This window comes from Jaculus jaculus, chromosome 7 (genome assembly GCF_020740685.1).
Source record: "Jaculus jaculus isolate mJacJac1 chromosome 7, mJacJac1.mat.Y.cur, whole genome shotgun sequence".
NCBI classification, from domain to species: domain Eukaryota; kingdom Metazoa; phylum Chordata; class Mammalia; order Rodentia; family Dipodidae; genus Jaculus; species Jaculus jaculus.
In genome coordinates, this window is record NC_059108.1 from 124,214,137 (window position 1) to 124,226,342 (window position 12,206).

A 12,206-nucleotide genomic window follows, 5' to 3' on the forward strand; every position below is an offset into this window, starting at 1 on the left:
ATCTTAAACAACACTGATATTTTGCCTTGTGTTTTGTCAGTGTGGCAAGACTTGAAGTGCCAAAGGTACACAGTCTGCACGCAGAGAACTGTGTGTGTCTTGGAAGCCCGTTATGACTCCTGAACTGGGGTCTAAGCAGCTTCCACTTTGAACTACCGAACATTAATTTCAAACTTGACATCTTCAGTTTGCTGAGTCTCAAATTTTGCTTTTTAAAAAGTGACATCCAGCTAGGTGTGGTGGTGCATGCCTATAATCCCAGCACTCAAGAGGCATAGGTAGGAGAATCTCCATGAGTTCGAGGCCACCCTGAGAGTACAGAGTGAATTCCATGTCAGCCTGAGCTAGAGTGAGACCCTACCTCCGAGCGGGGGTTGGGGGGAGTGACTACCTTTTGGAGGGAAGAAGATGTGAACTGGAGTCACAATTTAAAGATGAGGCTTTTGTTGAATGATAAGGTTTAAGATCCATTCTGGCTTAGTTTAAGTTCCAGGTAACAAATAACAGTGCTAAGTATGAGCATGGTGCTTCTTAAAACCTGTAATAGAATTACAGAGACCAGCCTAGTGGTGCATACCTGCCATTCCAGTACTTGGGGGGCTGAGACAGGAAGAGAATTCAAGGCCATCTTAAGGTACATAGTGAAACCTTGTCTTAAGAAGGAACAGAAGCCAGGCAGAGGTGGAAGGATTGTCGTGAGTTCGAGCCCATCCTGAGACTACATAGTGAATTTCAAGAAAAGAAGGACTGAAGAGATGGCTTAGCAGTTAAGGCATTTGCGTGTGAAGCCTAAGGATCCAGGTTCGATTCTCCAGGGCCCATGTAAGCCAGATGCACATGGTGGCACATGTGTCTGGAGTTCGTTTGCAGTGGCTAGAGGCCCTGGTGAGCCCATTCTCATCTCTTGCTCTCTCTCTCTCTTTCTCTCCCTCTCTCTGTCTCTAATAAATAAAAACTTTAAAAAGAAAAAAAAAGGAAAAGAAAGCCAGACATCATAACTCATACCTTTAATCCCAGCACAAGAGAGGCTGAAGAAGGATCATTGTGAATTGAGGCCAGCCTGCACAGCAGAGTGAATTCCAGGTCAGCTTCTGCTAGAGTAAGACCCTGCCTCAAAAACAAAGGAGATGAATGGAGGGAGGAAAAGGAAAAAATAGAAACTTTAATCCTCCTTGAATATTAATATTTGAGTTTTGAACTTACTGAACCTAAAATAGTTGGGCAGTTGGGTTAGAATTTCTTCTGTCCCAACTATATAAGTTTTTTAAGTGATAAATTCTAGATGGTTATATCAAACTATCTTTTGCAACCTCTCCTTTTCCCTCCCCCATATCTAATGCATGTAATCCAGCTAAACGTGTTCCCTCCATGTAGCTATACCCCCAGAAGTCCTCTATCTGTTTTGTAGAAGCAAACTGGGAAGACAGTTGCTAAAAGCAACAACAACAACAAAACCTAAATGAAAGGGGCATTGTTGGGAAGTAACGTTAACATCGAGATTAAGAGTACAAATTCTGGGGCTACATCTCATACGGAGAGGTGATAGCTTTGCCACTTACCGGCTGGGAGCTTGGGCATACTTCATTCAAGATCTCTATAGTGGGGGTAGTAGAAGGACCTACCTTGTAGGATTGTTGCAAGGATTAACTGAGTTTATCTATGTAAAGGGACTATGAGAGAGTATTTGAGGTCACTAAGTACTTGATAATGATGGAGGAGAAGAATGTTAGGAGCACCTCTCCTGTATAGAATATAGCAATCCAGAAACCTCAGTAATCCAAAGGGCTAGAAAAATCTTTAATTAGCCAAACAGCCTGAGGAGTAAGCATCTTATTTGCTCTCTACTGCCCTTGGTTCTCACATAGCTTTTGATTATCTTTTACTGTGCTGGTATACCAGTTATCAATTGATTGCCTTTCTCTCTCCACATTTACTCTTTATTGACTACAAAATATGTATCTGGGCCCTTAAGATAGTATTTTTTTGTTTTTTGTTTATTTTTTTCATTTGTATTAGCATTTTCCATGATTATAAAAAAATATCCCATGGTAATTCCCTCCCTCCCCCGCAACACTTTCCCCTTTGAAATTCCATTCTCCATCATATTACCTCCCCATCACAATCATTGTACTTACATATATACAATATCAACCTATTAAGTACCCTCCTCCCTTCCTTTCTCTTCCCTTTATGTCTCCTTTTTAACTTACAAGATACTTTTTTTGGTGCCAGTTGGCAGGATGTTAAAACTTGTCAGTAGAGACTATTGGAGAAAAATTGTAAGAGGAAGGGCTCTCCTGTCTTGGAGGAAGCATCTTGGGCACAGGTTCGTGCAGCAAGCTAGGCGTTCCTGCGCAGTGTCCAGCTCATGCGGTGCCCCAGCCTCCTGGGCACTGGCTTCTGCAGTGTGCCCGGAATCTTCAGAGCCCTGGGCAGGCTCTGGTGTGCCTCACTTCTGTGCTGCAGGCAGTTCTTCAAGTCCAGCCTTTTGGGACACACATAGCTGTTCAGCACTTACCAGGCAGCTGTTTCCATGGGCACCTACCTTCGGTTGTCTTGTAAGAGTTTCAGTGAGACACACTCCCACAACAGCTTTCTTCAACACCCTGGAGTGGTTTCCAGCAGACTCCTCCAGCAGAACACCTCTTTTGCAAGGTTTGAGTCTCAGCCTTTTGTGGAACCTTTCTTTCTTTTTCAGGCCACTTTTACCTTGGTCCTAGGGTAGAAACCACTTCTTATACTTGCTACTGTTAAATTCTTCAGGGTTTTTATTGGCCACTGCCTCATTATTCCAATCCTCTTTTAAAGTTATTCTTTATATATGTTTACTTGTTCTAATTACTTTGTAGTGTCCCTTTCCTGGTTGGACCTTGTCTGATATAGCTCGGTACTTGGTCATAAAATCAAATGACCACTGGAGCTGGCATAAGATTCACTGTCCACATAGGGTGAGGTGGTGTGTGCCTGTCGTCCCAGCTGCGCCAGAAGCTGAGGCAAGAAGATCACTTGAGCCCGGGAGCCCACGGGACCTGGAGAATCGAACGTGTTAAGATCCTGTCTCTTAAATAAGCAAGCAAGCAAACAGATGGAAAAGTCCAAGGGTTATAATACATGGTAGTTGACCTATAGTGCCTGTCTGGGACTCATTAGGGAGTGGTGAGAATTGTGGTGAGAAGAACACCTTCTATTTGATAACATAGTGCAAATATTTTATTTATTTATTTGAGAGAGAGAGAAAAGAAAATGGGTGCACCAGGGCCTCCAGCCACTGCAAACTCCAGACGCAATGTGCCACCTTGTTCATCTGGCTTACATAGGTTCTGGGGAATTGAACCTGGGTCCTTAGACTTTGCAGACATACACCGTAACTGCTAAGCCATCTCTCCAGCCCCATTCCTATTTTTCAGGAACTGGAAATCTGGATTTTTATATGAAATCTCCCAAATGTTATTCTGTGACTTATAATTCAAATACAGTTACATCATAATATGTGTTAAACAGCCCATGTTTGTGAGTCATCTAGAACGTCTGGACAGGACCATTGGGTTTCTCAGCCATCTGCCAACCAGGAACAACAAAGTAGAAATGTGAGAGCAAGTGGAGGAGTAAGTCACAGCATGACAGCAAAGAGGGAAGACACCGAAAAACTTTTCAAATGACTGCAGAACCTCAAAGTGCGGTTGTGTAAAACCACTTAATGATCACATTCGGGACATTGTGCTCTTGAGTCAATCACGTTATAATGATTCATATGGTTACACTGTGAGCATATGTGTCCGGGACTATGTCCATCCTTCTTTGAAATAGAAGTCTTGCCCTGTTTGTGGATGAGGAAACTGAACTTCAAAGTTTAATAAATTCAAGGCCATGATTTATTTTTTTAAATTTTTATTAGCATTTTTCATGATTATAAAAAAAAAATCCCATGGTAATTCCCTCCCTCCCCCCCACATTTTCCTCTTTGAAATTCCATTCTCCATCATATGAGGCCATGATTTATATAGCCCCTAGTTAAGTTAGCAGCTATTCATTTATTTGTAAGCAGAGAGAGAGGGAGAGAATGGACATGCCAGGGCCTCTTGCCACTGAAAATGAACTGCAGATGCATGTGCCACTTTGTGCATCTGGCCTCACGTGGGTACTGGGGAATCTAATCCAGGCCGTCATGCTTTGCAAGCAAGTGCCTTTAACTGCTGAGTCATCTCTCCATCCCAAGCCAGAAGTTTGTTTGAAAGGACAAAGTATATTCAATAATTATGTTTGTGGGAACTTTACAAAATACAATCTTATGTAAAGGAAATTGAAACCATCTATTTTCCTGCAGTAACATTTTTCTTTCTATTTTTTTTCTGTTTGCATTTTTGTTGTTGTTGTTTGGTTTTGTTATTTTGCGGTAGAGTTTCACTCTAGCCCAGTATGGCCTAGAATTCACTATGTTGTGTCAGGGTGGCCTTGAACTTACAGTGATTGTCCTACCTCTGCCTCCTGAGTGCTGGGATTAAAGGCATATGCCACCACATCTGGCTAAAATTACTGATTTGAAAGAAGAAAAAGGCATCTTTATTAGTTTATTCAGTCCAGTACACTTGGTAGATATTACTGGCATTATTTATTGCCAGTCTTTTCCCAGGTTCCTTCCCAATGAGTTGCTGTTTTGTTTTGTGGTTACATGGGAGAATCTTTCCTTGGCATTTTCACTTACATTTCTTTTACATCTAGAGAGGAAAACTGAAAGAAAACCACATTAGTCTTATCTCCCAAGATCAGAGGAAGTGACATTAATAAAGTACATGCTTGTTATTACTTCCTCAAAGGTGTTAAGTAACTTAATGTGAAATGAATTAGGTAAGGGGAAGGCCAAATGGCACATATTGAAGCATTGTTCTTGTAAACTGCCACCCAAGTGTCTGGGTTTGTTTTCTCATTCTTCCGGTGGAGGTGCCTGTACAGGGTGGTGACTGCATTTCCCCTGTGCCCAGTGTGCTAATAACCTGTTCGTGTGCACTAATAGTAGCAGTGGCACCTTATGGAGCAGAAACTGAAGCCCAGGAGGCACAAGGACTTGTTCAGGTTCACACAGCTGCTGCTGAGAGGCAAGGGGCTTTGGGGCATCTTTGTTTCAGTTATACCTTGAACAAAACTCAGATGTGTTCCTCATGACCTGTTACTTAATAGCTTATAATATAGTGGCTAAGTTAATATTAAGGAAAAGCTTTCTTGAAGCATGTTTCTATGGAGAAGCCCATATCCCAGGGACTAGAACTTTGAATTTAGTCTTGCTGTAAGAGATGTGCCCTGACTTTTTTGAAGACACCATAATTGACCTTACGTATGAAGTGAGCAGGGGGACAAGCATTGAGCAGGTGCCATAAGGAATTTTCAGTATCAAAGCTTTAAAAAATGTTGGATTATACTTCGTTGAACCAAATAATTTGTTGACTGTTTCTGTGAGCAGGAAAATAAAACCTTGATGCCTGCCAAGAAAATTAAACTGACTTTAAAACTTTGCACTGATAGTTAATGACATTGGAAGCAAGCTGTTGTTTGAATTAATGCAGCTGGTTGATTCTTTGGCTCAGTCAGCTACAACTGTGAAGTTCTAAAATGAAGTAACATAAAACCAATGGCACTGCACAGTTCATGCCTCTCTTGAGGAAATATTTCATTACTCTGACAGAAACTATTGCTTGGGGAACTCTCTTTCCAGCTTAAACTACTAGTTCTTCATTTAAATATACCCTTTTAGTGATTTACCATAAGCAAAGGAGAGAACCTGTCAGCACTTTGTTAACTTTGATAAGCACATAATGTGAGATTGAAGCCTAGTTGTGAAGTGGTAAATACATACAGCCCTGCAGATAACATGCAGCCACATCTCTAGGCTTGAAATAAATCATGTGGCATCTAAAATGATTTAGGTAGGGTTTTTTTTTTTTTTCCAAATAAAAATTGGCACTACAAGTCACACCAGTGAGGCATATTTTCTTTCTTTTTTAAATGCTTTTTTTTTTAAAAAAAAAAAAAACAACTTTGTTCTGTATGTATTTATTTATTTACTAGAGAAAGAGAATGGACATGCTAGGGCCTCTAACCACTGCTAATGAACTCCAGATGCATGTGCCAACTTGTGCATTTGGCTTACATGGGCCCTGGGGAATCAGACCTGTGTGCTTTGACTTCACAGGCAAGTGCCTTAACTGATCAGCCATCTCTCCAGCCCTCTATCTTTTTCTTTTCTTTTTATTTTTTAAATATTTTTATTTACTTATTTGAGAGCGACAGAGAAAGAGGCAGATAGAGATAAGGAGAGAGAATGGGCGCACCAGGGCCTACAGCCACTGCAAACGAATTCCAGATGCATGCACCCCCTTGTGTTTCTGGCTAACGTGGGTTCTGGTTCGTGAGCCTCGAACCGGGGTTGTTAGGCTTCACAGGCAAGCGCTTAACCGCTAAGCCATCTCTCCAGCCCGCTTTCCTCCCCTCCAGTCCCCTCCCCTCCCCTCCCCTCAACTTGATAGGATTTAGAATCACCATGAAAACAAGCTCTGGGTATGTCTGTGAGGGGGTTTTTAGATTGGGCTAATTGAGCTGGGAAATCCACTCTAGAATGTGGTGGCGTCATTCCACGGGCTGGGGTCCCGGACCGCAGAAAAAGGAGAGAATTAGCTGAGCACCAGGTCCATCTGCTTCCCGATTACAGATGCTGTGTGTGACCGGCTGCTTCATGCTTCGTGCTTCTGCCTCCAGGCCTTCCCCACCATAATGGACAGTATCCCCCTCAAACTGTAAGCTGATCCAAACCCTTCCTTAAGTTGCTGTTGCTGTGTATTTGTTCCAGCAAGGAGAACAGTCGCTAGTACCCTGACCATTTTTCATGTACTGGCCATTTTGGGTGATGTTCTCACAAAGTCTTGATTATTGAGGCTTCAGAAAATATCCCCCATTCATTAATCTGTCGTCTTACGTGACTTATGTAGTCATCTTATATGATCAGCCTTCCTAGTAGTTTCTCTGCTTTCTTTCCAGGAGCGACTCAAGCTGGTGACTGTTTTGGGTGCTGGTCTTCTCTGTGGAACTGCATTGGCAGTTATTGTGCCTGAAGGAGTACACGCACTTTATGAAGATATTCTAGAGGGTGAGAAAAAGAGCAGTTTAATTACCTTTGTATCTTTTGTTGATTCATAAATGCCCATTTTAAATTATATTTCTTATCACTGAGTTTTGATAGTTCTTTATGCATTTAGCAAGTGCTTTATCAGATATGTGATTTACAAATTTTTCTTTATAATTTGTGGCTTACCTTCTCATTCTTTAAAAAAATTTCTTTTTGTTTGTTTTTGTTTTTGTTTTATGAGGTAGGGTCTCACTGTAGCCCAGGCTGAACTGGAATTCACTGTGTAGTCTCAGGGTGCTTATTCCTATTTTTAAAGATTTTCTAGAAAATCCTTTGCTTTTTCATAAAAACTTTAGAGTTAGCTTATTGTTTACCAACACGTTTTATTAGAGTTATACCTAATATTTCATAGTTGTATTAAAATTAGAAATAGTGCTTTTCAGTTTCTATTATATAGAAATTTGCTAAATGCATTTTTAATTATATACTTTTTAAAAATTATTTTTATTTTTGAGAGAGAGAGAAAGAGAAAGGCAGAGAGAAAGAATGAGCACACCAGGACCTTCAGCCTACTAGGAATGAACTCCAGACACGTGTGCCCCCTTGTGAATGTGTGACTTTGCACACTGGCATCACTGTGTCTGGCTACATGAGACCTGGAGATCTGAATATGAGTTCTTAGGCTTTGCAGGCAAGCGCCTTAATCATTAAGCCATCTCTCCAGCCCTATAGATACTTTTTTGTATCTTTCTTGGAATTTACTACACAAATAGCCACATAATCTGAATTGAGATAGCTTAATGTTTCCCTTTCCAATTTGCTATTTTTTTTTCCTTGTTGCATTCATCAGACCAAACAATCCAATGCTGATTAGAATTGAAAGCAGGCATTATTTGTTCTCATTCAGTCTTTCACCATTAAGTATGATGTTGGCTGTGGATTTTTTACAGAGCCCCCTTTTCAGGTTAAGGAAATGCTATTCTGTTCCTACTTGTGGAGATTAGTTATCTTGAATGGGTATTAAATGTCATCAGATACATGGTTCAGTCTGTTGATGTGAATTACAGTGATTGATTTTCACATCTTGGATTAGACTTTCCTACACATCCTCCCTTTGTTGTTCCATAGTATGATTTTATACATTGCTGGGCTCACTCACCTTGTTATTTGTTAAGGGTTTTTGTGTCTTTTTTTTTAAATCTGAGAGAGAGAGAAAGAATTGGCATGCCAGGGCCTCCAGCCACTGTAATTGAACTCCAGATGTGTGTGTCATCTTGTGTGCATGTGCGACCTTGCATCACATTGTGCATCTGGCTTATGTGGGACCTGGAGAGTCGAACATGAGTCCTTAGGCTTCTCAGGCAAGCACCTTAACCACTAAACCATCTCTCCAGCCCTGTGTCTTTTTTTTTTTTCTTTTCATTTTTTTGGGATAGGGTCTCACTGTAGCCCAGGCTGACCTGGAATTCACTATGTAATCTCAGGGTGGCCTTGAACTCATAGCAATCCTCCTACCTCTGCCTCCCAAGTGCTGGGATTAAAGGCGTGCACCACCACACCCAGCCCCTGTGTCATTTTTTAAAACAGTGTCTGTGTGGTTTTGTTCTCAGGATAATACTAGCCTCTTATGTAGAGTTGAAAAATGTCTCTTCTTGCCTGTATTCTAGAAAACTTATCAAAAAGGTTATCTGTTAGTAATTTTTCTCATGGTGACAAAATTCCTGACAAGAAGCAACTTGAAGGATATATTTTGGCTCATGATTTAAGGAGAGAAGTTCATGGTGGCAGGGAAGGTACGGCTACAGAAATGGCTTACCACTGAAGGGTGAGGTGGCTGGTTACGTTGCATTGGCAGTCAAGAAACTCAGGCCAGAGCTAGTCAGGATGGCTGGTTCCCAGCAACCTACTTTTTCCAGTGAGGCCCCACCTCTTAAAGGTCACATAATCTCCAAATAGCACCACTCCATGGGAACAAGTCTTTAAACACATGCACTTATCAGGAACATTTTACATCAAACCTTAACATTCTGCCTCTGCCTTTCTATAGGCTCATGGCCATCTCATAATGTAAAATGCATTTGGTCAAACTTCAAAAGTTTCCATAATTTTATAGTTTCAACACTGTTCAAAAGTCCAAAGTCTCTTCTGAGACTTAAGGCAATCTTGTAACTGTGAGCCTCTATAAAATAAAAAAGTTGGGTTATATATTGTCAGTATACAATGGCACAGAGTAAACATTCCCATTCCAAAAGGGAAGAATGGGAGGATAGCAGGGAATGACAGGGCCAGAGCAAGATGTAAGCCCAGCAGGGCAAGCTCCATGTCCAGCATCTAGAGCTTGTGGTGGCATTATCTGTGCTCCAGTAGGTTTGGGTAGTCCCACGCCTATAGCTCCATCACCTGGCAGCATGGGTGAAATTAACCAGGAACTCCAGACATATGCACCACCTTGTGCATCTGGCTTACGTGGGAATCAAATTGAGGTCCTTTGGCTTTGCAGGCAAGTGCCTTAACCACTAAGCCATCTCTCCATCCCTCTTACATTCTTTCTGCCACCTCTTCCTCAGTGGACCCTGAGCCTTGAGAGGTGTAATAAAGATGTTTCAGTGTGAACATCCCTTTATCACTTCTCAGCACTGTGGTGCCTTTTGAGTCTTCCTGATGGTTATTGCCATCTGAAGAGAAGCTTCTCTAACCAAAAGAGAGAGTAGCATTAATATAAGGGTATGAACATTAAGAAAAGTGCTTACAGGGCAGATTAATGCGCATAATATATGCATTTAGCCAGACAGTAGCAGGTATTACTCCCTTGGGGCTCATGACCTCCCAAGTTGAAGAACTTAAGGGCCTAAAGTTGTTCACAGTGATTCTTACTGTCTTTTAGTTGTAATGAGGTCTCCTCTTTCATCCCTACTGTAGTGGTTTACATGTGAAGTGTTTCCCATAGCCTCGTGTGTTTGTGAGTAAGCCTCACACTCAGTCCCTAGCTGGTGGAGTTTTGGAGAGGTAGCACGCCTTGCTGGAGGAGGTGTGTCACTGGAGGTGGGGTCCTGAGGTTCATAGACCAGCCCATTGGGTGACTGGAACTGTTCATTCCTGATGCCACTTCCCAGCTGATGTGATAAGATGTGATGCCCAGCCTCTGTTCTGCCTTGCTTTACTTGCCATGATGAAACTTCCCCTTAAGACCTCCTTCCTGCATCTTAATTCCCCCTGCAATAAACCTCATAATATGAATATTCATATGAAAAAATTTTGTAATTTCTCCTTAAATAACCTTGATAATTAAAAAAAGATTAGGCTGTGGAGATGGCTCAGTCAGTAAAGTGCTTGCTGCTCACGCTCAGTTTGGATTCCCAGCTCCCACACACAGTGCTGGGTGTAGTGGCGCATGCCTGCAGTCCCAGTGCTGAGACGGCCAAGGCAAGAAGACCCCTGGGCCATGGTGACTAGCTCGTCTAGCCAACTGTTGAGTCCCGGGTTCAGTGAGAGAGACTCTCATAAAAATAAGGGGGCAAGTGATTGAGGAAAACAACTGATGTCAACCTCTGGCTCCACATGCACACATGTGTATGTGCACATGCATACCACATACACATACACATGACAGAAAAGACCTTAATGCTCCAGATTTCCTTTTAACTTTAATCTACTATATATAATTTTCACTGAGCTCAAAATATTTTTTAATTCTTACAGCTGCTTCCTCTTTTAACTATTATTTAGAAGTATATTAGTTAATTTCAAAATGTTTGAGCAGTGTCCTCTTAAAATAAAGCTCATGTGCATGTGCACACACGCGTACAGATACACACACACACTATTATTTTTATTACTGATTTATAGTATAATGTCACTTTTCTTGGAGAACATATTTAGAAAATTTGTGGGGTTTTTAAGGTATTTATTTATTTGAGAGAGAGAGAGAATGGGCACACCATGAACTCCAGACACATGCACCACCTTGTGTATCTGACTTAAGTGGGTTCTGGGGAATCAAACCTGGGTCCTTTGGTTTTACAAGTAAGCACCTTTACCACTAAGCCATCTCTCTAGCCCTGTAAGTGTTGTTTTTTTTTTTTTTATGGTTTAGAATAAGGGTGATCTTTTTGGATTTTCCATGTGCACTGGAAATTCAAAGCCACTCTCAGCAACTTAGTGAGATCCTGTCTTAAACAAAACAAAAAATCATGCTGGGGAACCGAAAGTCTTTACCTAGTGTGCAAGAGGCTCTGTTTTCAATCTTTAGTACTGAGAAAACTAAAATAGTAGTATACCAGTGAATTCTTTCTTTATTGTAGGTCAAGCCTACCTTTCACCATACTTCAAGGAAAGAGTTTGTTTGCGTGTTACTATAGCCTATGGTTTCATTCTGTGGACCTTATAATTATGATAATTAACAGGTATTTTTCAGAGCTCACTATACCACGTTAACTAAGCACTTGACACTTTAATAAGCATTATTAAATACTAATTAATGTTAGGAGGAACCTCTCTCACAGCGTTCTATAATTATAGCTCCAGAAATCACTGGAATTAGGTGATGATCAGCTTTCATGTGAGAAAACTTTCTTTAGAAACAGGTTTTAAGAAGTTCACATTGTATTGAGCATTTCATTACTTGTTTATTGTGGAACTAAAATTTGAAACCATAAGAATTCTTTGGATATTTAAAATTGGTATACTTAGGAAAGCAGACTATACTGAATTAAGTTAAAGATAAGTGTGCTGAACTCATAGCTGTCTGGACAAGTGTAAAAACTACAATAGTCAGGAAAGGCTTAGTTCCATATTGGAAAGGAAGCAATAAAAGGGTCTCTCTTTGCAGATGAGATGATCTGATATATAGGAAACTATACAGATTTCATCAGGAGTTTTTAGAACTAGCAAAAATAATGTGGAAAAGTTACTAGATATAAAATCCATATACAAAACAGCTGTATTTCTGTATACTAATACTATATGAAAAGCAAGTTATAAAATCAATCCCACTTATCAAAGCATCAAAAATTTTAAAAAAAAGGGTGGCTGGAGAGATGGCTTAGCTGTTAAAGGCTCTTGCCTGCAAAGCCAAAGGACTCAGGTTCAATTC

At 40.8% G+C, this 12,206-nt stretch overlaps 1 protein-coding gene across 3 annotated transcripts in view; it reads left to right on the forward strand.

Annotated features, from left to right (window-relative positions):
* Slc39a9 (solute carrier family 39 member 9) overlaps positions 1 to 12,206 on the forward strand; it is a 51,979-nt gene that overhangs the window by 5,529 nt on the left and 34,244 nt on the right. For all 3 annotated transcript variants that reach the window (XM_004649288.3, XR_006638080.1, XR_006638081.1), the window contains exon 2: positions 7,027 to 7,135. In XM_004649288.3, coding sequence (XP_004649345.2) covers positions 7,027 to 7,135 — 109 coding nt within the window. The remainder of the gene's footprint in view (positions 1 to 7,026; positions 7,136 to 12,206) is intronic.